The 27,895-nt window shown below is 48.3% G+C and overlaps 1 protein-coding gene across 1 annotated transcript in view; it reads right to left on the bottom strand.

Moving 5' to 3' along the window:
- XYLT1 (xylosyltransferase 1) overlaps positions 1-27,895 on the bottom strand; it is a 207,643-nt gene that overhangs the window by 13,517 nt on the left and 166,231 nt on the right. Inside the window, exons 7-10 of the mRNA XM_046666397.1 lie at positions 19,106-19,322; positions 15,957-16,133; positions 11,411-11,673; positions 4,974-5,169 (exon numbers count right to left, since the gene is read on the bottom strand). Coding sequence (XP_046522353.1) covers positions 4,974-5,169; positions 11,411-11,673; positions 15,957-16,133; positions 19,106-19,322 — 853 coding nt within the window. The remainder of the gene's footprint in view (positions 1-4,973; positions 5,170-11,410; positions 11,674-15,956; positions 16,134-19,105; positions 19,323-27,895) is intronic.

Below are 27,895 nucleotides of genomic sequence, written 5' to 3'. Positions count from 1 at the left end.
AGATAACTTGCTGTGGTCAGTGAGAGGGAGAGCCAGCCTGGGGACCCAGGAAGTCTGACCCCAGGGGCTGTGTTCTTATGCACTCTTCTATATATTGCCTCCCATTCATTCACTCACGAACTCACTCATTCATTCATTCGTTCATCCAACACACACGTGCCGATGCCTACCACCTACCAGAGCACTTGTATACATTCACAGGCTCACACCTCGCTTCAAGTCTCTGTCTTTAGAACCAGAGCCTAAACGTTAGGATTGAGGAGCCATCCTAAGGGGAACAGAGGTAGCGATTGCTGTGACATTTCTGCAGGGGCGGCTGTCCCTCCTAGAATTATGAAATCCTGGCATTTTCTGCCACCCTGTGGATTAGCAGGGACTGGCTGCTCCTGAGGACCCCTGGTACCTGGCGCAGTAGCTGGAACACAGTAGGAATTAAAACAATACTATTTATTAAAGAAAGAAACGCATGAGGGAGCAGGATTCAAGCTAGGTCTCAAGTCTTAGAGATTTTTCTAAAGAAACCCGATCCTTTTACTTTACATACAATCTTTTTCGGCTCCTCATTGCTCCCAAGTCCAGTGTCTTACCGTGTCCTGCAAGGTCTGGTCCGTTTTGGTCTGACTCCAGCTTCGTCTCTAGCCCTCTCCCTCCCCTCGACTCACCCCCTCTCCAGGCCACCCTGGATTACTCTCTGCGCCTCTGTGAGAAGGGCTCTCTCTTGACTCTGATCTGGTGTCCACGCCTGCCTCTCTATCTGGAACAATCTTCTTTCCTTTCCCCACCCTCCTCCTGGCCAACTCTTACTCATCACCTATATATCGACTGAGGTGTCACCTCTACTTAGAAGCCTTCCCTGTTTACAGGCGCCACTGAGGTGCTGCTATCTGTGTTTGCCCGTCATAGCTTTATTTTTTGCAGAGTATCACAACTTCTAATTTTCATGTCTTTCTCCCTAGCTCAAGACCATCAACTCCATGAGGGCAGGGGTATCTCTAGTGCCTAAAACAGTGCTGAGCACATAGCAGGTGCTCAATATCTATCCATCCATCCTGTATCTATCCATTGTCTATCTATCTCTCCATCACCTATCTATCTGTCTATCCATGCATCCATCCCTCATCCATCTATCCATCACCTATCATCTATCTATCCATCATCTATCTATCCATCCATCCATCCATACATTATCTGTTTATCTATCTATCCATTCATCATCTATCTATCCATCCATCTATCATCTATCTATCCATCTTCTATCTATCCATCCATCCATTATCTGTGTATCTATCTATCTATCCATCCATCATCTATTTATCTATCTATCCATCCATTATCTATCTCTCCATCACCTATCTGTCTATCCATGCATCCATCTATCATCTGTCTATCCATCTTCTATCTATCTATCCATCAATCCATCCATTATCTGTCTATCTATCTATCCAACCATCCATCATCTCTCTCTCTATTCATCCATCATCTATCTATCTATCTATCTATCCCTCCACCACCTCTCTCTCTCTATCCGTGCATCCATCCATGCATCCATCCATCATCTATCTATCCATCCATCATCTGTCTACATCACGAATGACTACAGGCTCAGCACATGGACACCCCTATGCACCCAGGCCCACCACACACAGACCCTCTAACAGATACTAACAAATGGATTAATGGTCACAAAACTACTTTGGGGTCCTACTTAAGGAAGGGATTTTTGACCAGTTAGGGGAGTGTGGGGACATTCCAGAACATCATCCTTGGATCCTCTGAAGAAATGCGGATGAACAATTCTCTTAGGTCTGGGTTCTAAAACCAAGATAACCTGGCAGAAGAGTTCTGGAGCTGCTGACAGTGGGAAAACTCCATCTTGTTTCTAACCCTAGGAGAGGGAGGAGAAAGTCAGCTGTCCCCTCCAAGCATAAGGGGAGGTGGGGCTGCCTGAGATGGAGCCCCGTTGCTGTCACATCCTCTGTTGCCTTCAACATCTTCTCACCTGGCCTCACTGTAGAGGTCCACAACCATTCACCACAAAATGATCAATCATTCAAATTTAAGTACATGTTCAAGTTCAAGCTTAATGTACTGCTCCCCAGCTTCAAACCCACCAAAGGCTTCCCACTACATTTAAAATATAACCTGAACTTCTTTCCAGGGCCTGCAAGATCCCTCTCAATCTGCCCCCTGTCTCCTCTGAGATCTCCCTCCTACCACTTTCCCTACTGCTCACTGTGCTCTGGCCACACTGGCCTTGCTGCTCCTTGAGTATGCCAAGCTCCTTTCTGGAGCCTCAGGACCTTTGCACATGCTTCTTCTCTCTGCTCAGAATGCTCTGGATCTCCCCATGGAGGGCTCTTTTACAGGTTTCAGTTCCAAAGCTATCTCCTTAGAAAAGCTTTCCTGAATGAATCATGCCATCAAAAGTAGTCACCATCAGCCTCCTAAGTCCTCAGTCATGACATGAATAAACTTTTATTTTCTTTATAATACTTGTCATCAGCTGAAATTTTTCTGTTCGTTTATTTGCTCTCTCACTGGCTGGCTGCCCCACTACACTGCCATTCCATGAAAAAAAGGGTCTGGTTTGTGGTTCACCACTGTCCCCCCGGCACCTCACACGTCACAGGCACTCGGTGACTGTCGGCTGAAGGAACGAGCATCTTTTCTCTAAGTCACTAGCATGGGAGTCCCACGGGATGGAGAAATCTATCTGAGCTGCTCAAGGATGCTGGCCACCTGCTGTGAGCCAGGCACCATGCAAAGCCCTGGGACGTGCCAGCACCAGGGACAGTCTCAACAGTGCACCAAGGGGCCCTGCAGTTCTTCCCTTCCTTCCTGTTCCATTTTACACCATTTGCCTTAAAAACAACTAAGACTTTAGCAAAAAAGCCAAAACACAACATTCAGGGCTCCATGCATCACATGCTGTTACTCTGCCAGGGATCTCAGTGGTTCTCACACCCAGGGTACCGGTTCTACAGCAGGAACCCTCACAAATCACTAGCCACGGAGTGGCCGACATCATTTGTCGTGGCCAGAAGTGCCCAGTCACCCAGCGGCAGGCTGATAAACAGGGAGAGCCCAGCCACCAGGCATCCATCTCCTTAATGGGACATTAATGTCTTCAATTGGCCGCTGGGGCCCGCAGCACGGGATCCAACTGGGACAGCATCTAATTGCCCCCTGACACCAGTTATTTACGGAGTGGGCTCCCATGGCAGCTTGAATCCAGCCAATCTATTTGGAGCCTTAATTGGAAAATGGTGGCTTGACAAAGAACTCCCACCCATGTCTGTTCAGTGCTCATTAGCAGGGCACAGGTCAGCCAGGCCAGGCCACAGGTGGCTGGAAAAGGACCTGCAAGGAAAACATACGAAGGTAGGACACTTGCCCCCACCCTACCCTCAGCCCCTCAAGATACTCCATATTCTAAAATTGGACTCTTCATCTCTAACCCAGGAGCCAAACTCGTCGGGAATGCTTCACCCCAGGGATGGGTCACCTCTTTAGCTACCTGCTGACATGGGGAAGGCAGAAATCGGGTGCTGGAGTTTCGTGTGGGCAGCCCTCATCATGCTTGATCACGCTTCCCCTTCCTTCCAGCGTCACTACCGAAGCGCGTGCACGCGCTCATTCAGAAATCTTGGCATCTACAAATGCAACGTTCTCTTCCACGTGCTGGGGATACAGCAGTGATACAGTCCCAGCTCTCTTGTGGACAATCAACAAGTGATCAGAGAAATCAACAGGACGGTTTTAGATAGCAAATGCTAAGAAAACACAGTAAAATAAGGACGTGTCGGGTGGAGGATGCAGCTATTGTGGCATAAGTGGTGGGCAGAGAAGGCTTCTCTGAAGTGGCACCATTTGGATTTAGATCAGAATAACAAAAAAAGAAAGGGTGAGCTATGTGAAAAACTAGGGGAAAGCATTCTAGGCAGGAGGATCAGCATGTGCCAAGCCTGAGGCAAGAACAGGCTTGACACGTGTGACAAAGACGCAGGAAGTATGAGTGGGGAGGAGAGTGGTGCTGGATGAGGCTGGAGAAGCAGACATAGGACAGACCATGTAGGGTCTGACAGATCCAGAGGCAGGGTTGATGTTACAAGGGTGGTGCTGGGTAAATCCATCAGCCTGGGGAGAAAAATAACTAAAAGCTGATTGTACCGGAGGGAGGAAAACTGCATTTCATGGATCTGTGCATCCATGCATCAGTCCATCTGTCCATCCACTGACCCATCCACCTGTCCGTCCACCCATCCATGCATCCATCCATGCATCCATCCATGTATCCATGTGTCTGTCCATCCATCCATCTACCTGTCTGTCCATCCATCCGTCCACCCATCCATGCATCCACGTATCCATCCATCCATGTGTCCATGTATCCATCTACCTACCCATTCACTCATCCATTCACTGACTGATCTGGTGCTTACTTTGAGCTAAACTCTCAAAAGAACTGGCAAGACAAAAGCACAATGAGGCATGGGATTTGTGGCCAAAGAGACCTGAGCTCAATTTTGAGCTCTTCTTCTTAGCTACGATCCAGATAATCATCAGATCTCTCACACCTCAGTTCTCCAATATGTAAAATGGGACTAATGTCACTACTTCATTAGGAAACCGGTTTGTTACCGGTCTATTACTAACATAGGTTTAGGAGTCACTGGCTAGGATGAAAAATGAAGAGGAATAGAAATTCTACTATAAAAAGTAGATGAAGGCTCCAGGTTAGTTTGGTCCACAAATAGTGACCACCCCTCTATTCCTCTCCTCCTGCCCTGTTTAAGAGGCTGGTTCCACTGTTCAGGGCTGGAGAACCCTCTTCAGGCACAGGGTGAGCTCGCCTTCTGGGATCTTCAATTCCCCTCCTCTTCCATCTCCAACTACCAGTGTCAGACTATGGCATAGAACCCAACATGAGGGCTGTAAAAGGTGACAAACTGTGACAGTGTTGGGCCTCTTACCTCAGAAAACTGAAGCCTCCCAAAGTCGCTGGGCGGGCTTGCGATCTTGAAGACTTTCTTTGGCATCACCCATGTCTCCAAGGTCTCGAGTTTGCTCACAGCCAGATTGGTAGCGTGATGCTTGATCAGAAAGCCCTGGAAGCGGTCAGCAAGGAAGTAGAGGTGGACAGATGCTGGGTGGCCCATTGGGTAGTACCTGAAAAACAGGCACAGTCTCACACGAGCTCACGGCTTAGCGCCGAAGGTGAACAGGCTCGCAATGGAGCCCCCACACATCACGCTGGTCCTGTTCCTAAAAGAGTCCCCATTTTATACAATGCTTACCATATTCCTTTGCATCATCCTGAAAGCTACTCCCTGTGTATCTACGATCTCAGTAACTATTAATGACTTTTTTGCTGATTATAAATGAAAAACATGCTGACTGCAGCGAAGTACAATGAAGAAAACAAAAAGTACTACTTCTGCTGCTTCTTCCCATAGATAACGTCAATTCGTGGACATTTACTGATCCTCTGGCACTAGGAACTGGGAAGTGACCCCGATGTCATACTCACGCGTCTCCTTCCAGACTTATTTTCTATGTATGTATTTGCATAAAATCTTACATTGTTGGATAACACACATACTGGCTTTATCTCATTTTTGCCTCATAGCATTTCCTGAGCACTGTCACGTCTTTGAAAAGTCTCTGAAAACATGCTTTTTGTGTGTGTGTGCATACCCATTATTCCATTGTATATAATACCACATTTTATAGAGCAAGTACGCCATTACTGAGTGTTCATCTGCCTTGTATTTTTTTTCTTTTTTTTCTGCCATTCTAAACAATGCCGCATTGTTTAGATGTTAGTTTAGATTGCTTAGGATGTTGATCCTCGAGCAAAAATGTTTTTCGGAACCTCTCTCTCTCTTTAATCTCCATGGGGCTCTTTACGTCTGCTGCCCAGCTTCATCAGGAAGGTTATACTGATTTACGCTCTCACTGTTCTCCTCACCAACAGCATTGCGTATTATCCCTAAAAATTATTGCCAATCCAAGATACCTACAGAGGAGCACAAACAGGTAGCTCGTTGTTTAAGATGTATGTCTTTGATCCACAAGGGCGGGCAGGCAGAAAGGGGCAGGGAAGCTACGCAGAGATGCCCAAGGAGGGGAGGGGGCACCGAGCAGAGGAGGGAGGTGCCATGGATGGGCTCTTTGTCCTTCCTCCTTGTGAAAAAAACAGCTTCTGCTTCTGCAATGTGTAAATTGCACAGCACTTAGAGGGGCCGGCAGCTCCTTAATGGCAGCATTCCACAAATCACTGTCCCCGCTCAGCCTTCCTTCCCTCTTGTCCCGATCTGGAGTTTAAGTCTTTATGTCCAATTATAAAGGCGAGGAAGGCGCCTTCCTCTGCTTCCGCGTGTCTTGAAATCACTGCCTTGTTATCGGGATGCCCCCAGGCTCTGAGGAAAAAACGTGCACTGTGTTTGACTGCTTGCTGGGCATTCATGGCTCATACCAATCCGCTTTGGGGCTGGACTTGGGGAGCGGAAAACCCTCCTCCTGGACCGTGCTACAGAACTTTCTGCGATGATGGAAATGTTGTATATCTGTGCTTGTCCACTACAGTACCCACTGGCCACTTGGGGCTCCTGAGCATTTGAAACGTGGCTGGTGTGACTGAGGAACCGAATTTTTAATGTCAGTTAATTTACACTTAAATACCGGCTTGTGGTTAATGGTGACTGCGGACAGCATCGAGAGAGTCGTGGAAGAGTCCTGTGGTCACCTGTGTTAATGGCCCCAGTTCTTCACCTCTCCTGTCCCCTTGCTCTTTTCCACGTGACTTTACAGGTTTCCTTGCACAAATGAGGTAGACTCTGTTTCTCGCCTCAAACCTGTTTGGCCATCAGAATGTGGGAGAAGGGGTGTCGTGCCTCAAGAAGGCTTGCACGTTTTGAGTTGCCCCTTTGCTTTTGTGTCATCACCACGAGAGCAGGCCCGGGCCAGCCTGCTGGAGGATAAGACACTTGGAGCGGAGGAGAGCCACCCCAGATCCGGTAACAACTGCCAGCCAAGAACAACGGAGCCCCCCGGATGTGCAGCTGGCGGCAGACGCAGGAGAGAATGCCCGCTGAGACCAGGAAAACCGCCCCTCTGACCCAGAGACTCGTGTGCTACGTAAAGCTTATCATTTCAAGATGCTGATTTGGGGCTTGTTTGTCACACGGCATTATTGCAATAGGGGAGTAGTACACTGTCAGTGTTTGTTCTGCAAGGTGGGTGGGGCTGGTGAAGGTGGGAAAAAAAGGAGAGCGTGTTGTCATGGGAGTCGAAAGAAGAAAGTGTTTCCGGAAAGGAGCGGCCAATTGTACGGGGTGCTGCTAACGGGTCAAGAAATGAGCGATGGTCAAGTGCTCTAGAAATCTAAGAGTTAATCTTTGATTGCTTGCTCTCCGTCATCTTCTGTCCAGAAATCCTGAATCCACCCTTGACTCTCCTGGGCACTGCCAGCATCCTGTCCAAGCCACCAACACGCCTTATACCTGGGCCCTGGCAGGAGCTTCCTCACTCAACTCCCTCTTATTTCGTCTGCTGTAACCTAATGCTGTCACAGTAGCCATATCCTTTGTCCCCTGCTTAAATGCCACAAGTAGCTTCACTTCATGCTTGCGAGGAAACCCAAACTCTCCACCTGGTCTACAAAGTCCTGCCTCTCTCCCTAGCTTCATTTGGTTTCCCTCTGCCCCAACCCACCACTTTCTAGCCGCATGGATCTTATTTTGGATTCTTGAACATGCTAAGCTCATTTCCACCTCAGGGCCTTTGCACAGGACACTCTCTCTACTGGGAAGGCTCTTCTTCTCTTATAATTACATGGCCGTCTGTGTCTTACCATTTTGCTTAAATGTTACCACCTCAGAGAGATCTTCCTTGACTGCTGAATCAGAAGGCACCAGCTCATGGCTACCACATGACTACCTTCTTTCTCAGCAGAGCATTTTTCCCTGTTGATCTTTTGTTCTTGTGTATGTGTGCTTAGGTGCTGTCCGAATGGGAGGGCCTTGAGCTCAGCGGCCTGGTCTGTCTGGGTCATGGCTGAGTGCCCAGTGCCTAACAGAGCCTGGCACATAGCAGATGCTCAATCAATACTTGTTGACTGAGTGAACATTCTAGAAGGATTTTCTCTTGAATCCCTTGCTTCTAAGGTCCATCTGGGGTACATATAACCCAGGACTGAACACAAAGCCCTCTGGCGCCTCATCTCAACTGTATACGGTACATAGTAATGAAAACTAAGAAGAGAGTGAGTTTTAATTAGATGTAATACGATATGCAAGATGCAATACAACAAAAAAAAGGATGCCAGATGCATTCATTTGGCCCAAAGGTGTTTTATTTTCTTCTTTAAATAAGGTGGGCATTGAAAAAATTAGGAGACACATTAAAATCTGGATTTCTGATTTGTCTTGAAAAATCAGATTTGCTTGGCAACTCCAAGTCTGCATTCCCACAGGGCAAGAATGTGCTGGGGCTCAGCGCCAGGGGCTGCAGGGGCTCCAGGGTGGCATGGTCAGCCCACCCTGCAGGGGCCAGCACTGACTGACACCTGTCACCTCCCCAGCCCCGGAGGGCATCTGGATTTGAGAAATTGCAATGAAATCCTCACATCCTTATTTCTGGATGGCACCTCACAAGCAAACTTTATTTTCTTGTTCTCTCAATCTGCAATTTCGAAAATTTCTGCAATGAATGTGTGTTATTTTATAATGGGAAAAAAAAATCAATAAACATTATTTTTATGAAAGGTCCTCCTAGGGACTGGAAAGACACAATTTGCATGAAACGCCCAGAGAAAATGAGACTCTTGAATTAAAGTTTTTCACTTGCTGTTTCCCCAGATACCCCAGAGGAAGGAATTCACTCCCTTCTGCCTTTTGGGATAAGGGTCCTTTGTCCTGATTGATTTGCAGGCCTATATTCATAAATACGGCGGCTCTGCCCGCAGCAAGGCACAATGGGTTCTATTCAATAAAAAATGAGATAGAGGCCAAAGAAATCCAGGCCCCAGGCAACTGATGGCTCGCTTAATCCCCAAACAAATACCAAGAGAAAATGTCAACAACCCTAAATAAATTGGGGGCATCTTTTGGAATTTCCCGGATCATTTACCTAATAAAGTCTATGAAGCCTGGGGTTAGCCCTATGCTTGGACAATATTTGTCTCCCAAGCGTCTGGCACTGTGCTACCTACTCAGGATACATCCTGTGGTTCCATGCATAAGGGTTCTGTCCCTGGACTACAGGGGGGACAGACCTGCACCGATGACCTTGATTCGAGGCACTGCAGACACTGCAATGGGAGTGTTGGAGGTACGCCCCTGAGCTGCGTCCTGCTCGGCAGAGGGAGGGGTGGGCTATCACGGGGAGCTCTTAACAAGCTTCACAGGGGAAGTGGCACCTGAGGTGACCCTTGAAGACTGAGAAAGGGGAGCCTGTGCACGGACAGTGAGGGCAGTAAGCAAAGGAATGCACAGAGGGAGCAATGAGAAGTTAGATACCCAGTTACGGAGCGCACAGCTCACAACACAGGAAGCTCCCCGTTGACTGCTTTTGGCAGCGTCAAAATAGGGGCAACTAAGACACCAAGAACGGCATCAACATCCACTGAGCACCTTGTACGGAAAACACTGTTCAGATGGCGAGAACAATAATACCGAACTCATAAGGTCGTTTTTGAGGATTATCTCTTTAAACCTCACGACAACTTAGGCTGTAAGGTTTCTTACTATTCCCATTTCACAGATGAGGAAACTGAGGACCAGGGAGGTTAAGGACTTGTCCAGGGTCAACAGCTAGTAAGCAGAGTTGAGTTCAAACTGCAGGTCTTGGGTTCCTAAGCCACATTGGCCTCCCTTTCCACTAAATCAGAACCCACAGCGAGACGAGAGAGAAGGCGGAGGCTGTGAGGAGATAATGAAAAATCGTTGCAGCCCTGCGGAAACCCCGCTGGCTCCACACGAGGCCCCAGACAGGAAACTTTCCATGTTTTCAGAGTTCTAAGGAACAAAATCGTTCCTTTCTTCTCCTCCTTCCATCCCCGGGAGGAGGGACATACAGGGGAGGTCTCAGTGGAGAGACACTGATGTTCAAACAATTTTTTTTTTTTTTTTTGCTTTGTTGCTAAAAGGGAGAGGTGGGAGGAAGCAGAGAAGTTTGAGTAAGAGAGAAGGAATGATTAGAAGCACTTCCGGGAATCCATCCTAAGGAAATAATCGGAAAAGAGAAGGAAAAAAAAAAAGAGGTTTTCTGCAAAAAGATATTCATCAGAACGTTATTTACCATGTTCTATTACTGACAACAGCTACAGGAAAATGCTGGATTAAGCAAACTCTGGGATTTTTACTCAATGGAATATTTGTGGTATGAAAAAGGGTCATTATCACTATGGAAGCTGCAGAACAGCACGGGGAAAAGGGGCTAACATCATAACGCCAAGCAAAAAAAAAAAAGGACACCAAATTCTTGTTGCAATTATGTCACTATCTTCAATGCAAAATGTTAGAGAACAGACTAAAAGACAAAACGAAAAGGGTTGGTCGGCTGAGGGAAAGGCAGGCAGGGGAGCGGACCATGTTGAATTACTTTCTTACCTTCCCCTCTTCTTTCCATGTATTCTAGAACATTCTTTCCTCAAGTGTCCACTGGTACCCGCTAATGGTAGGTGAGCTGATTCTAAGGGGCACCTGAATGTTTTAAATAATAGTCCTGCGTTTTAACGATGTGTTTGGTTGTATTTTTAGGTGCGCTAATAGTACGGTTATGTTTTAAAAAGGAGGCTTCACTTTCCAGAGATATATATTAAAATATTTATGGCTGAAATGATATGATGTCTGGGATTGGCTTCAATTGAACCTATCTGGAAGGAGAGGGAAAGCGGGTGAAGCCGAAGAGGAAACAGCATGGGCTGGGGCTGGGGCTGGGGGTGGGGGGGTGGTAATTGCTAGAGCTGGGTGTGGGAGCATGGGGTTACACTCTACTCTCTATTTTGTATATACTTGATATCTTTCACAATAAAAAGTAAAAAAACATAGTTCTGTATTTTCATGGTGACATTCCATTTGAGGTCAACAGAGCCAGATAATATGGTGACAAAAAGCTTCCTTCTAAAGTACATATACTTGGTATAAAGAATGAGTCCACCCAAGGGGAATAATTAGGCACACATTAGATCTGGTAGTCTGAAAAGCTAAGGTGACGATGCCTTAGACTGGTCATGCTCTGAATGGTGGGATGGTTCTAGACGGTTTGTAGGCAAAGGAAGAGAGGGGGAAAGCATGGAGTCGACTTGCAGCCTCCAACGAGGAGGAAGGTCCCTCCTTCACACCCTCCTCCTGGACCCCGCCCCGCCCCTCCTGCACCCCCAGGGCTCACCCTCCCACGGGCTCACCGGCAGCTGTTGTCCCCCTCCGAGTGCAGCGACGTCTCGGCCCGTCGCAGCCCCAGGCGGGCGAAGGAGTGGTACAGGGTGAGCGCCACGTCGCTCAGGCTGTGGACGCCGTCCGGCTCGTCGTACACGTTCTCCCAGTAGGAGCGGAGGCCCGGGGTCCCTGCGGGGTAGTTCCCGTACAGGTAATAGTCCAGCTGCCCGATGATTTCCTGATTCACCACCGCTTCGAACTTGCGGGCAAAGAAGGTGGGCCGGGCTGTCTGCTGTGCTCACGGGATAAACAGAGAGGCGTCAGCAAGAGGGGTGGGGATGGGGGTGGGGGTGGCGGTGGGGTGGAGGAGCAGGGCTCTGCAGCCAGCCTGCCTGGATCCAAATCCTAGCCCTGACCTCTCTGTTCTCAGTTTCCTCTTCTGTCAAATGGAGATAATAGTAAGGGTGTCAGGACTGAATGAGTTAATATTCGTAAGGCGTTTAAAGCAATGATGGGCACGTAGTAAGCATCATTTAAATGTTTGTTAAATACATTATATCCTAGATGTTTACAGCTGGGGTGGATCTCAGAAATCATTTTGCTGGAGGTTGAGGGCAAATCTAGCCTACAGATACGTTAGTTGTCCAGCAGTGTTTTAAAATTGAATTGGCTGGCAATATTTAAAAAGTAGAAGAGTTCACAGAAACAACTTTTGGCTTCCCTTTAAACAGATCTAGCAACTCCAGGCACAGATTCTTACATGGTAACAACTGGGTAAAGCTGGACAGCAGCTGTCCCTTTAGACGGGCACCAGCTCTTCAGCTCACTACAGTCCCCACCACTCCCTATCGCCTCCCTGGCATTGCAGCTGACTCCAGACTCACAGGAACAGCCCGGATTTACTGATCAGAATCTCTGGTAGTGGGGCTTAGGAATCTGTATTCTTAACAGGCTTTCCAGGTGATTGATTTGTTCACTAAGGTTTGAGGACAAGTGCGAATGACACCTAAGCTGGCTGCACAGTAACCTGAATAGCTTTAAAACATTCAGATTCTGGGGTCCTTCCCCAAACCTACTGAGTCAACATCTCTGGGGATGTGATTTTGGAATCTGTACCCCAAAACGCTTCCCAGGTGATTATGATGCAGTTTGAGAACCATTTATGTAAACCGAGTTGTTAAGGAACCAGAGAGAGAAAGGGACTTATCTAAGGTCACACAGCAAGGGAACGGCAGAGCCAGGATTAAGATCCAGGGTCAAGGATGAAAGAAATAAGATCCTGAGCACCTGTGATCTGCCAGGTCTTGCCCTATGGTCTGGGGCAGGGATCAACAAACTTTTTCAGTGAAGGGCCAGATCATAGATATTTCCAGCTTTGCCACTCCTCAAGCTCTGCTGCTGTAGTGTGGAAGCAGCCATAGACAACACAGTGAGTGAGTGGGTGTGGCTGTGTTCCAAAAAACCTATGTACAAAAGCAGGCGGTGGGTTGGATTTGGCCCAGGGGCTGCGGTTTGCTGACCCCTGGTCTAGGCTATGGAACAATTAAACCACAGCGCCCTGCTCTGAGGAGCTGATGGTCTGGTGTTACTATTGACCTTAATGTGGGTCTAGCGTGGATTAACAGCAGCAACAGTGATTATAAGAACTGCTGACCACACACTCTCTGGAGGGCATTGTGTTTACGCCACGCCCGCTAATCCTCCCAATGCGCCGCAAAGCAGGTATTTCGATCCCCATTTCACAGAGGAGGAAATCGAGCTCAAGAGGGGGAGTGATTTCTACAAATGCACAGTTGTAAGATTCGAACCCGGATCCCATGACTGTAAAACCCAAGCTCCTTCTGCTGCATCCTCCTAGGGTCAAACTGTTAATTGAGTAAACCGGAAACCCTCATAACAAAAACCCTTGGCCTCGTTCTGACCATCCCATCCCCTCTGTCCTTCATGAACCCTTGGGAGTCCCCTCTCTGTGGGGGAGGGGTCAGCTCAGTGACCCTTACAGTGGCATTGAAAAGAGCTAGTCCACCCGGGGTTCAAACCCTCACTCTGCTACTTTCTAGCTGCATCTGTCTTTGGACAAGTCACCCAGGGCCTCAGCTCCCTCATCCTTACAATGGGTCTAACAATATGGGTACTTAGCACAGAGTCTGGCACCCAGCTATTATGATGTGACTATCCCCACTACCTCCTTAAACCTGCTCCCAGGGGCTTCTGAGTCTGTGTTTTCTGGGGCCTGAGGACCAGACTCAAGGCAGGGCAGTCTCCCTTCTCTGCCTGTGATTCTTTGATCATAGCTGGATCTTCTAAAAGGGCATGTTTCTATATTTATCATTCTCTTCCTCAGAGTTCTTTGAACGAGAACTCCGAGTGCCTTACAGGCAGCAGTTTCTCGAGTCTAGATGTTGGGGGATATTCTTGATCTTTGTTTACTGTGAAATAAAGAGCTGCGAGCACAGGATGCGGTCTCTGTGTCAGCCGGTCTTTATCAGAGACCACGATGTCCCCAGGATGCTGGAGCTGGAATACAAAGGCTGCTGCCCAGGGGCAGCCTGTGTGGGGCAGCGCTCCCAAGAACCAACACGGCTGCCTGCTCTAAGTGATGAAGGTCCTTTGCAATCAGGGCAAGGACTGCTTGCTCTACAAAAGCGGGAATTTTTTTTTTTCCCTTTTGAATAGGTCAAATATTCCCCCTGCACCCCTCTTTCTGCTCAGCAGATCCTTTCTGCACGGACCGTGGAGCTAAAATGTCACCCAAGTTCATGCCTAAATTAACATAGGTTTGAGGAGGTCCCTGGGCAGCCCTCAATCTGCCACCAAGAACAGGCCTAAAAAAATACTTATTGCAGCACCCGCTTACGGATGCGAAAGACATTAGGTGGGAACCTTGAAGGAATACGAACGAGGAGTTGAAAGCTGCTCTGTGTTCTGTGCCTGTGTGGGCGTGAAACCAGATGGCAGAGGGGTCTGCTGCAAGAAGCCCAGGTCTGGAACTGGAAACACCTGGGTGGGACTTCCAGCCTACCACTTCACTAACTGTGTGTCCATGGACAAGTAAGTTCGCCCCTCTGAGCCTTGATTTCCCCACCTGCACGATGGAGAGGATGCCTACCCCAGTGAGGCCAACGCCCACAGATGGCCTGGCACACAGCCCGGGACAGGGACAGACAGATCCCTACCTCTGCACTTCTCAAGCATAAATAACCTCCAGTCACCAGATTCTGACTCAGCAGGTCTGGAGCCGTAGAGATTCTGCATTTCTAACAAGCACCTGGTGATGCTGATGCTGCTGGTCCACACCCACACTCTGAGAAGCCCGGCTAAGAGGCTGGAAGTTCCATGCGGGCAGCCCGTGCCTGCCACTAGATGTTTCAGTTACGTGCCACAGTGAGGCAGCAGGGGCACCTTGGACTCGGTCATCAGCCTGGCGTTGTTGTCCCTGCCCTCCGTCTACATTAGCCATTTGGGGAACAGCATCCCACCTCCACGGGGTGGCCCTAGGGACCTCAGAATGATTTGTTTAGCCATTCCGCAGCATTCTGTTTGTGCTCTTGGCAGCTGGGGCTTGCGGCAAGGGAGAAAAGAGGAAGAAGCTCAGGGTGCTGGCCTGGAGGGGGCAGGAGGGGTGCTGACGTAGAAAGGAGAGAGGCTGTCCTCCTGGAGAGGTCTGGGGGCCCAGGCACCCTTGGGGCTCAGGGGAAGCAGATGGAGCATTTATCACCCTCCTGCTTCTGCTTCCAAAACTGTAAGCTGCTGGGCCACACAGAGATGCTGTGGGGACAGTGACATCTCTACCTCTTGTTACTCCTTTAAGTGCGATGCGTCCAGAGTGTGGCGATTTCCAAACCTGGCTGCCCGTGAGAACTCCCCAAAGGGCAATCTATTAAAAATACAAATTCCTGGACCTCCTGGAGGTCAGCAGTTCTCAACCAGGCGTGAGTTTGCCCCCAGTGGACATTTGGCAACATTGAAGTCATTTCTAGTTGTCAGGACTGCAGATGGCTACGGGGTCTAGTGGGTCGAAGCCAGGGATGCTGCTAACTATCCTACAGGGCACAGGACAGACGCACAACACAGAATGACCCGGCCACAGCATTGAGAGTGCTGAAGTTGAGAAACTCCACCTAGACATACTCAAGTTTGTACCCAGAAATATGTTTTTAGCAAATATTTCAGGGGATTCTGACTGAAAGGCAGTATAGAGAAACGGATATGAGTATGGCCTTTCGAAACAGATACACTAGGCTGTGTGACCTTGAACAAGTTTTTTGACCTTTCTATGCCTCAGTTTCCCTATCTCTAAAATGGAATAATAATATCTGTATCCATCTATCTTGTTGTCTGTCTATCTGTCACATAAATTTGTCATGGGGTTATGGAGTCAATATAGGCAAAGTGGTTAGAATGGTCCTGGCATGGAGTAAGTGATCAAGAGATGTTGGCTATTGTTGACGTTGTTATTATTATTATCCACAGCCAGGTTGGATACTGCAGGGCTGACAGGGCTGGCCCTGGATGCCTGCAGAGGTTTGCTGGGAAGGTGTGCTTCAGGGGGCTGGCAGGGCGCTGTGGACTCACCTGGAAGCGATGGAAGTCCTGCGGCTTGAAGTCATTGGGGGAGCAGCCGCACCAGTCCACGATGTGCTTGTACTGGCACTTGCAGCCCAGTTTGCGGTTCCAGTTGGTGATACGCAGGTTGTTGTCTACCATGGTGTCACAGTGGGGGCTGTTCTCCAGGACTGTGTGGAAGAAGGACTGGAGGGGAGAGAGGGTCCCGCCTGAGACCTCTTCCAGCCTCCCTCGGATGGGCTGGGCTGGGGGCTCCTTCCCTGGGACCAACTGTGAAGGGACTCTCTTGGACACTTGTCTGTTCTCTCTGCAAACAGGGTCAGCGGCCAGTCTGCTGCAACTCAAGGTACACTGGGTGTTTTGTCCAGAGTGACCTAACTCTGTTTAGAAGTCTACTGCTCTGAGTGTTTCTCTAAATTGTCTTTCTTCAGCAGCCTAGAATCTGATTTCAAGACATTTCATCACCCAGGACATCTGTCCACTCAGCAGAGAGGAAAAATTCCTCAGGGTATGTCAGCACATGGGGACCAGAGGAAAAGATGGGGACAATTTTCCAGAACACCATGGGCCAAAAGGGCTCTTGCTTTGCAAACAGCCAAATCTGAAACCAAAGAGATTCAGGTCTGAGGTCTTGAGAACAAAGACTGATGCTCTGGAATTTCACCCCTGGGAGAGGGAGGCCAGATCAGGGATGCATATGGCCCGGGGCTGGAAGGTGTCCCGGTGCCCTCCTGCCTCATCCTCTGCAGTAGTGTGACTACAACCGGGGGAGGGCGGCGGCAGGCTGCCTGCTGTCCGTGGTGCTGAAGCAGGTGCCATGGGTTCCCCCTATTCCAAGGACTCTTGGCCAGTCTCTCCTAGGAATCTGAGAAGGAGGCAATGTTGAAAGTGAAAAGAGACACCAGACATGGTTGGAGCTGCTGAGAGACTTCTGGAGAGAGAGAGAGAGAGACAGAGACTGACTTCTATTTGGATACTGTTTTATAAGCACCCCAGATACCAGGCAGATACAGTCTCCTCTGCTCTCTGCTCCCTAGAGGAAGCTGTGGGGAATACGTGTCCACTTGTTACAAATTTACAGCACAGCCTTCAGGATTCTGCTACACCGCTCCCCTGGAGGAGGTCTGAGACAAGGGAGGGCAAGGCAGAGGTGCTGGAATGGAGGAGGTAGCATCTAACAGGGACCCTGAAGTGCACCGTGCTTGCATGTGCTGGGGCAGGGGTGAGACAGAGAGCCAGAATCAGGATGAGCATCTTGATCAAAACAACCAAAGCCCCAAACAGTCTCTCCTCAATGGGTGGGTGGGCAAAGTGAGGCTCCACCCACCACCCCCAGCTAAGCGTCCTGTGATGTTAAATGACATGTCCGTGAACTTTGATTTTAAGCTTGAATTGTCTGCATGCCCAAAGAGGTGCATATTCTCCATCAAGTGATAGGGAAAAGTACCCAATTACCAATTGCCTTGTGTCCACTCACAACGATACAGAAATTCCCTGCAAGATAATGGATGAGGAGGTTATCGGAATTGAGAGAAAAGGTGATTTTCTCTGAAATAGAATTAAAACCTGATTACTTAACATGTGTGCAGAATTGCAAAACCCGGCCCAGTGATGACAAGCCCATCATACCTCTGGAGTGACGTGGGCAGTCAGCCCCACCCAGAGCCTGGCACCGCCCCAGATGTTGGCGAGGGATGTGGAAACCATCAAATGAGATGCACTGTCTTTTCCAGCCTAAAAACACACAACCTGAGTGGTCCAGAGATGGGGCACTGCCAGGAAGGAACGGTGGACCATTTACAGGAGGTGTTATGGGCTCAACAGAAGCAGAACGAGCTGTGGAGTCTTCTGAAGTTGGAAATTAGGATCAAAGTGAACTGGAGGTCAAGACACTGAATCTAAAACCCCTGGCTCAGGTCTGATAAGGAGGCTGCTGGCATGCTGGTGGCAACACTTCAGTACTGGGTTCCTACCCATTTCCCGATGGGGCTGGGGCTGTTTCAGAACAGTCGGCAATCTTACACGACAGGGCTTCTGAAATGGACTGAATGTTTGTGTCCTAGGTTGAAATTTTAACTCCCAATGTGATAGTGTTAAGAGGTGGGGCCTTTGATTAGGTCATGAGGGTGGAGCCCTTATGAATGGGGATTAGTGCCCTTCTAAAAGGGACCCCAGAGAGACCCCTAACCCCTTCCACCATGTAAGGACACAGCAAGAACTGCTGGTAGACAGTGCAACCCAGAAGAGGGTCCTCACCCAACCATGCTGTCACCCTGATCTCGGACTTCCAGCCTCCAGAACTCTAAGAAGTGAATTTCTGTTGTTTATAAGCCACCCAGTCTATCGTACTTCCTTATGGCAGCCCGAACTACGACAGCTTCCCACCCTGAAGTCTGAAAAGGGGTGACAGGCTCCCTGGAGCTTTTCAAAGACTTCCAAAAGCCAACAGGAAATGCTGAGTCCCAAGCATTTGGCCACAGTGGGTGTCAATGCAGGGGGCTAGTGCCAGTCCAGCAGAAGCCCTGGCTGGCTGTCTTTGGGATCACTGGAATTTCTGGTTTGACCGATAAAACACTATTGTCTGTCAGGGAATAATAGAACAATACTCAAAATTAGAAATGGGATTCTTGGTGTTAAAAAAGTTGTTATTACAGGATTGGTGACTGTGAAGGATCTGTCAAAAGTTGATGTGGATGTGTCCCCAAAAGGCCAGCATATACAGTTGTGTGAATTACGCACTGCACAACTCTAGGGGGCACCCTCAACACTGTAGGTATGAGAGGTTTATATTTTTTTTATAACAGTTTTCTGGAAAATGGCAGTCAAGTGTCTTGCTCTAACAAAATCAGTAGATCAGGATGATTTGATGACCGGGGGAGCCAAGTGTCTGGTGGAAGGGCTCCTTTTTGTACTTTGCACAAAGATGCTGTGCGTCTAACTCAATACAGCCTCTGTGCAGACTGGAGGGGAACCAGGGGCCCTGCTGCGACAGCAAGGTCCCTGGGAGCCGATGCAGTTCCCCATCTTCATCTGGATGTTTGGAGACTATGAATTGTTTGGACCCAGTATCGCTTAGCCAAAAATTCAGCATCCACTTTGCTCCAAAGGCTGGAGCCAGCCCCTTACCTTTCTCGGAGACGTTTTTCCTGGACACTCACCTCGGCAGGAAGCAGCGTGTAGGAGTAGAAGTGCTTCATTTTGGTCACCAGATCATCTGTGGAGAACGTCACATACTCCACAAACTTCCGGTTCAGCAGGAACCAATCGGAGCCGCCATCCACTGCAATGCCCTCGGGGATCCGCCGGTCCCCCAGGCGCCACATGTGGGCATCGCACTCCAGGAAGAGCCGGTCCAGGCCCTGTTTCCGGATGAACCTGGGAGAGACAACGTAGCCCTCAGCCCAAAGGGGCCCCGAAAGAGTCCACCCAGAGTCCAGATGAAATGGCACGATCGTAGGAACAAAAGCGTTCACTGAGCACTTGCTGTGAGCCAGGCGCTCCGTGTGTGGTTTGTCACTCGATCTCCACCAGTGAGTTTGGTGACTGCGTCCCAACGAGGCAAGTCCTTTTATTACGCCCATTTGACAGATGAGGACCCTGAAGCTTAGAGAGCTTAGGGGACCTGCCCGGCACAGTTAGATGACAATGACCATCTAACCATCATCTGCTCCATCTACTTCTTCTTTAGAGAACTCTTGAAATCACCTTTTCACGCTGTGGACACCTTGGCGGCTTGGTGGACACAGCGTATGGACCCTCATCTCAGAATAATACCCTTAAATGCATACAGCAAAATATACAGGGTTACGAAATATTTTTTAAAAACACCAGAGTTATGATATAGTAATACACGTGCTTCCGGATTCACACATTAAATATAGGATCACAAGATATTTTATAAAACACTAAATTTATGATAATTACGTGTGTTTTTTTTTTCACACGTTAAATAACAAGCTTTTGTGGCAGGTCTAATAGCTACTGTAATTTTGAAGAGGTGAGGATAAATGATATCTGGAGGTATATGCATCAACGATAATGTGACACGAAAATACGTGATTCCTAACAGTTACTGCGAATGCTACTGGGGTTTGTTATCCACATTTAGCTAGATTTCAGTTAGTGTTTAGTGAAAATAAACATCATATTCTTCTCATCCAAAGTCACAGAGCCCCTGAATTCTATCCATGAACCCCAGATGAGTAACTCCTGCTCTGGAGTGTGTGTATATACAACTTTTGGGGTGGAGATTTTGCAAGGGAGGCAGGGCAGAATGGCGGTTCCTATTCTGTAGATGCAGAAATCAAAAGCCAGAGAGCTGGTGAAGCGGGTGTGTTGGGAGGTCAGACAGAGCTAGTGTGAAGCCTCTGGCCCAAACTCTCGTTCATTTACAGTGAGCATTAACTGCACCCCTACTATGTGCCAAGCATTGTGCTGGCCCTAATGCAGGTCAAGGAGAAGGAAGGATGACTCCTGTTCCTCAGCAGCTGGTGATCTCGTCGGAAGCTTATAGTCTAGAGGCCTCCCAACCCAAGTGTCTTGATGCTCTTCTGGCTCATACGACATAAAACGAACCATTTGAAAGTGTACAATTCCACAGCCTTAGTTCATTCACAATGGTGTGCAATCGTCACCTCTCCCTAGCTTCAAAATATTGCATCACTCTGAAAGGAGACCCCATGCCCATAAGCAGTCACTCCCCATTCCCCCTTGCCTCCAGCCCCTGCAACCACTAACCTGCTTCCTGTCCCTATGGATTTACCTATTCTGGACATTTCATATAGATGGAATCAGATAATACGTGGCCTTTTGTATTGGATCCTTCTACCAAGATAGGTTTTCAAGGTTCATCCACGTTGTAATGCATACATCGGTGCTTCATTCCTCGTTTTTCTGGGAACTGCATCTCGATTTCACTTTGGACAGTCATCTATCTTCAACTCTCAGTTCACTTGGGTTTGCATCCCACCCCCAGCAGCAAGGGTGGGGACAGGGCCCAGCTGGTCGATCAGAGTATTCCATCCGGCTGGCCACCATCATTGGTTCAGGGATGGATGAGCACCTCACGCCAAGTCTGAGATTGGGTCCTGGATTTCTGCTGGAACTACTGGGAAGGAGGGCTTCTCTATGGGATTTTTGGCTGGGAGAATGTAAGCCTAGAGCTGGTGGCAGCCATTTTGTCACCATGAGTACAGAGGTTGCCTGATAGCAGGGGTAACACAGAAAGAAGAGAAGAGCAGAAGAGAAAAAAGAGAGAGAGAGAGAGAGAGACAGACAGACAGACAGACAGACAGACAGGGATGGAGTCTTGATGACTCTGCTTGAGAGCCTGGATCTCAATGTGCCTGGCTTGCCCCAGACTTGTCAGTAAATGTGCTTAAGGCATTTTGAGATGGGATTCTGTCACTTGCAATTGAAAAAGTCCTGACCAACACATTCCTGAACGATTTCAACGTTATCCCTGCCATGATGGATTCGAATGTTCTTAGGCCCCAGAGAGGGCAGGTATCCATGGCTGTGGCACCTACATGGCACCTGTTCCACTGGGCCGGCCTGCACGCCCCATCGTGTGTCTAGAGGGCTTGGCACCTCTACGGCAGTGCTCATCACTGTCTTCTGATTAGAGGTACCTGTCTCCTCCCAGGGAGATGCTTTCTCACTAGGACTGCTCTCGGCTTCCTCCTTTCTGCCTCCCTTACCAGTCCTAGGACAGAGCGAGGCAGCTGCTCAGGAAAAGTCTACTGTGATGACCAGACTTCAGGGCATAAAAGCTGGAGACAGTCCTGTCCTAATGGTCACGCTGAATTCGAGAGAGAATCCCGCTGGGCCTCCCACAAATCCACTGGCATCCAGTGGGGGAAGCTCACTAAGAAACCCACAGCCCTGGCGCTTTCTTCTGCGTAAGCAGAGGACCTGCTCTTAGACCACGGCCACTCACTGAGCACCATGATTAGTCCACTTAATTCTTAACAAAATCGGCGATTGTATAATAAAAATGGTGATGACAATGATGCTGGTGGTGAACAGACTGAATTCTGCTGAAATGTGTTTCTCATCTATGTTGCAGTGGGGCTCCATCAGTAACCAGCCAAGTGACTTGGGAAGGTGATGACCTTGAATCTCAGTTTTCCTTTTGGTAAAAATGACAAAGTTGGGCTAGGTCTGGGTTGTAAAGTTAAATGCCTACAGGGGACAGGCCGGTAATGTAAGTATGTGAAGTGGGCTGAGTATAAGACAGCAAGGTGGGTGGAGTCAGCAAAGAAGTGGAGGAAGCATTTTCCGAAAAGTACTTAAACTCCTTTTTTTTTTTTTTTTAAAAAAAAAAAAAGCATTTCTGGCTAAATAAAACACATCCCTAGGCTGAACCCAGCTCATGGACCACCAGTCATAATAACCCTCGGCGAGGGAATCCCTAAGGTGCTTTCCAACTGTGGCGTTCTCTAAGTCACTCTGTTATACCAGGAAGAGGGGGTGGGGCAGGCATTACAGAAGGATGCATGGGAGCCCAGAGAAGGTTGACGACTTCTCTAAGGACACACACAAGGACAGAGGCAACCAGTAGACTCAGGTACCCAAGGACCTTGGTCATATTCTTTCCCTAACACACCTTCCCAATGGCAAAAGCCAAGCTTGTTAGCAAAGCCATGTTCTTGCTGGGGAATAATTTGGTAAGGCTTTTCATCTATTCACCGTATTACTCCAATGACACAAAATTCAGCTGTAACTGGTTCATTGACTTTTTATTTTTGTTAGTGCTGTTGAGTCAATTCTGACTCCTAGTGATTGTGTGGACAGCAGAGCAGAACCCTACCTGGTCTTTCTGCTCCATCCTCTCACCTTCCATCACTCTATCAGACAATGCTCCACTGCTAGACACAGGGTTCTCATGCCAATTTTTTGGGAAGTGCGTGGCCAGATCCTTCTTCATAGTCTGTCTAGTCTGGAAGCTCTGCTGAAACCTGTCCACCATGGGTGACCCTGCTGGTATTTGAAATACTGGTGGCATAGCTTTCAGCATCACAGCAACACACAGCTGCCACAATATGACAACCGACAGACAAGCAGTGTGGTTCCCTGACCAGGAAACGAACCCAAGCCATGGCGGTGAGAGCGCTGAATCTTAACCACTAGACCCCCAGGGTTGGCTTCATTGAGTTTAGGAAAATAAAATTCTACCTCGACTCTGGCTGGTGCTAATGATAGAATAGTGTCCAGTTGGTGCACTTCACCATGATTAAAACTTTAAATTTTAGATAACCTATATCAAAGTTTACATGGTAACAAAGACTAACTGAGACAGAGAGAGAGAGGGAGGGAGGGAGAGAGAAAAAGAAAGTGAAAGAGAAGGAGAGAGAGAGTGAAAGAGAGAGAGAGAGAAGAAATACAGGTGCGAGGACTTGCAATTTTCTTTCTATGGACCAGCTTTTTAATTTCATGTTCCACTATATGGGATGATAGCATCATCTTGCAATTTTAATGTGATGTCCCAGACCATAATCTCCAAATACAATATTTATGCAGTAATCTCCCAAATGAAATGTTCATGGGGTTGGCAGATCGCTTGCTGTATTTACTGCATTCAAAAACTGATAAGCTGCAAATGCATGCTTTGGTTAATTATGAGTAAATAGAGACAACCGATTCCCCGGGTCACAGAAAAGTTCCTGGGTTGAGAGGGGCGACCAGGAACTTAGGTCTGGTCTGGGAGGTGGTGGGAGAGTCGGAGTGTGGGGATCCAGCAGGTGAAGGGCATCAGCTGCTTAGGCAGTGATGTTTTTTCCTTCTCTGTGCATTTGCGATAGCCTGAAAAGGTAAAGATTGGAAATCAAGGTAAATCAGTAAACACCTGGGTGTGTCTTTTCGCAAAGGCTGGCTCACCAGTGGAGGGTGCATGGCTCCCTCACCAGAGGGATGGAGGACAGGTTTGCAGCAAGAGGCCCCATACACAGAAGGTGACCACTGACCCTCTCCTCCCCTTAGTTTCATTTCCCATTGATGTGGTTACCTGGGACAAGTGGGTCAACAGGTGGCACCATACAAGAACCGACGCCAAGCGGACCTGGGTACCAATCCTGTCTCTGCTCTCACTGACTGAGAGATGGGGCTGGCTTAACCTCTTGAATGCCAGGTTCCTCATCTGTTGGATGAGCCTCATGACACCTGTGCTGACAACCTCCTGCATCAGCTGTGAAAGGGTGATGGATGATGCTGACAAAGGGCTCTGCAGAGCGTTCACGAAGCACCGTTCACCCAAGCAACGGACTGATCCAACCGTCAGCCCCTTACATAATAACATCCCTCCCCAACCTCGCACCCCGGTCCTCCTTTCAAGCTTTATTTTTCTCCATAGCACTTTTCACCTTCTACTGTCATACACAAGGTGTTTGTTTAGTTTTTTGTCTATTTCTCCTTACTAGACGTCAGCCCCTTACGTCTACCCTACGAGGGTAGAGATTTTTGTCTATTTTTGCTCACTGCTGCATACCTAGTTCCCCGAACAGTGCCTAGCATACACCTGGTGCTCAATAAATACTTATTCAGTGAATGAACAAAGGGAAGAGTAACAGCCACGCCTGTCGGGCCATCAGGAAGTAGCAGCCCTTCGTTAACCAGGTATCAGATCCTTCTAACGCGCATTTGAGATGAAGGCACTGAATCACAGAAAGGTTAAGTAAACTCCCCAAGGTCACACAGCTAGCAGTCCTGGACTTGAAACCAGGTCTGGATGATTCCAATGCGAACTCTTAACTACTCCGCCATTCTTCACCTGTCTCAATTCACCAGGGTCCCTGCAAAAGGATCCTAGTGAAGGATCTGAGAACTTCCACTGCCTCAAAAAGACACTGCCCAGAAATGAGAGAACGAAGAAAAGAGGGCTCACTGCTGCTCTTCGAGGAGGCTTTCTGCCAGACCTCACGAGGGCTTCTGTCTTCACAACAGCTACCTAAGGGCAAAGATGGAATCACTCGCATCGGTTTTACATCCTGGACTCTTGGGGATGGTTGGTTTGCGTTCCTCAGATTTTTTCTCTACTGGCACAATATGGGACAAAGTCACAGCTAAATATGACCCACTGGGATGTCACAAGGACCAAGTCTACTCAGCTGAGCATCAGAGGAAATCAGATGGGAGTGGCGAGGAGGCTTGATTCTCACCCGTGGGAGAAGAGGTCAGTTAAGAATGCATCTGTAGCCTTCGGAAATCATCTCAGAAAAGGCAGACAGTGAAGAAGTCTCTCGTTTCAGTTAATTCCCTGGCTACAATCTCGGCATATTCATCAAGTATGGACTTATTCCAGAACTGTCTTGCCCTATAATGAGTTCTAAAAGGAAGAACTCTGCCCCTCAGATTTTACAGCATGCTTGAGCAAGAAGGAATCTTAGTAATCAGCTAATAAAACTAACTCTACAGATTAAGAGAAAACACACACACACACTGATACCCAGAGAGGAGGTATACCTCAAAGTCGTCCCAAATTGCATAACTTACAAAAAAATTCTTCCCTTCTTCTCTTTTCCTGTCCAGTGATCTGTCACTGAACCCAGATAACTCATTTAGCCTAAGTACAACCTAAGCATTTTAGTTAAAAAATAAAGTCATGGAGCAAAAGCATGAGAACCCACAATGTATGAAATCGGCCAGCTATGCGAATGGGCTCACATGTGACAGCCATCTGATGCAGGGGCCGAGCTTTGCGCCTGGCAAGTCTAGAGCCAGACTACCTCATTCAAGTCCTGGGTCTGCCACCAACCTTGGGCGACCTGAACATATGATGGCTCACTTTCTCACGTGGAAAATGATCAGAATAATCCCACCCTCACAGAGTTGGGGTGAAGGTTTAAATGAGATTACACATGAAACGAAGTGCTCAGCACACAGGAAGTGCTCCATAAACGTCCACCACGATGCTTAACATTTTTCCTCCATCAACCTAGACATTTTAAATGTCTCTCTCTCCACTTTTCTCTTCCAGGATTTGGCAGACAGGCATGTGTAGGGCACCGCCAGGCTAAGGAGAAACCCTCTAGGTCCTGAAGAGCAGCGACATTTCAGCACCAAGGACAGAAGCCTGAAGCCCCCATAAGGACCCCCATCTCCTACAATTGTTTCAGGTGAGCGATGCCCATGGATGTGATGGTAACGGTGACAAGTGTCACAGCTGTCCTTTTAATTCTGTCGGAGCACCATGAATACAGAACCCTCCCATCTTTCTGAGCTACGAGTCAGCGAGGATTCAGCTCACTGGGTTCTTAGCTTGGCAGCTTCATCGGGCTCTGCTGGCCATTTTTCTCACGCCCCGGGTGGGCTGTGGCCCTTCTTGACTCGGGCTGAAGGGAGCTGTCATGCCTCTGCTCTGCAGTAGCTGGAGGAGCAAGGGGTGTTGGGGCACCTGCTCATTCACCAGCTCTAAAGGGCACCCTCAATCCTCCTGGTCTGTGTGGTGAGAACATGATCGTGAATGAGATGGACATCATTCCTTACCTTCTTCTCTCTCCTCTAGAGTGAGAGATAAAAACCCGAAATAACATCTACCATTTATTGAGCACTTGCTACTTTTTAGGCCCTATTCCTCGCACTTAACATATATTCTCTTACTTAGCGTTCACCACAGCCCTATGAGGGTTCATTCTACAAAAGGAATGGAGACAAGAGAGGTTAAGTCATTTTCCCAAGGCCACACAGTTGCTTAGTGGTTAATGGGATTCAAACCTCCGTAGTCAGGCTCCGGATTCCACACTCTTAGCTATAACACTGCTCTAATAAATAAGTAATTAGACATAAAGAACTACAGAACACATAAATGCATAATTAGATGCTTTTGAAAAGGGCTATACAGAACAACCCAGAGTGCAATGACAGAAAAATAAAGACACAGGGACTTCCTTAGTGAAGGTTGTTGAGGAAGGCTTCGCTGAGGAGAGGGCATTGAAGCTGGAGGAGAAGGGTAAGAAGGATTTAGTCCTCTGAAGAGTTGTGGGGAAGAGCTTTCTAAGAGACAGATACAGAACATGCAAGAGACCCAACGGATGAAGAGAGGCTGGAGTGAGAGCTCTGGGAATGCCGCGCTTTCCTGCCTCACTCAACCACAGGCAAGGCAGACTCGGCTGTGACTGGTGGAAGGAGAGCATCATCCACATGTACACGTGGCCTGGACGCGGCAGGAAACCCCACAGTGCACATACTTAGGGAATCAGCGGGCGCAGTGGCCAGGAGTGCAGACTCTGGACCCAGACTGCCCGGGGTCCAGTCTGTTTCCCTGTGTTCAAGCTGTGTGTTGTTTCATCTCTCTTGCCTCAGTGTCCCCATCTGGAAAATGGGCATGATGACGACTCACTTACATCAAGGGGTTATTGTGAAAACTGAAAGAATTAACATCTGTAAGGCATTTAGGGCACAGAATAAACCCTCCACATCTAACTGTTATCACACACCCTGTGTGAAGAAAGCTGACTTGAGTTTGACATTCAAAGATGGAAGAAAAAGCAGCCTGAGCGGACATCGTAAGTCAGGGGCCCACTTCCCAGGACCCAGAGTCTCCACCTCGGTGGCCCATGCTCTTTGCAGCACTGGGGGCCCCCAGTCAGCCTGCACCCGCAAGAGTCTAAAGGTCCACTGAAGGCTAATTAGTTTTCCATATTTCGCACATTGAAAAAAAAATGTTTACTGCCTTTAGTTCTGATTATAAAAGTAATGCACATCCTTCATAGAAGGATTGGAACATAAAAAGAAATCAAAGAAGAAAATGACATTCATACTCTACTTCTCAGAGATGACAGTGTGAACATATTTTCCTTCTAGTCTTTTGTCTAACTTCTACGTGTATTGTTTGGAAAAAAAAGAAAAGTTCCAGAGTTGACCTGAAAATCCGTGCGGAGGCCGAGAGTGGGTATGCACACACAGCTTGGTGTGGGCGGCTGCACGATGCTGACCTTTATTTTGAGGTGGCT

Source organism: Equus quagga, chromosome 7 (genome assembly GCF_021613505.1).
Source record: "Equus quagga isolate Etosha38 chromosome 7, UCLA_HA_Equagga_1.0, whole genome shotgun sequence".
Lineage (NCBI taxonomy): Eukaryota > Metazoa > Chordata > Mammalia > Perissodactyla > Equidae > Equus > Equus quagga.
The sequence above is the reverse complement of the archived record's forward strand: the minus strand, read 5'-3'. Positions and strand labels throughout refer to the sequence as shown.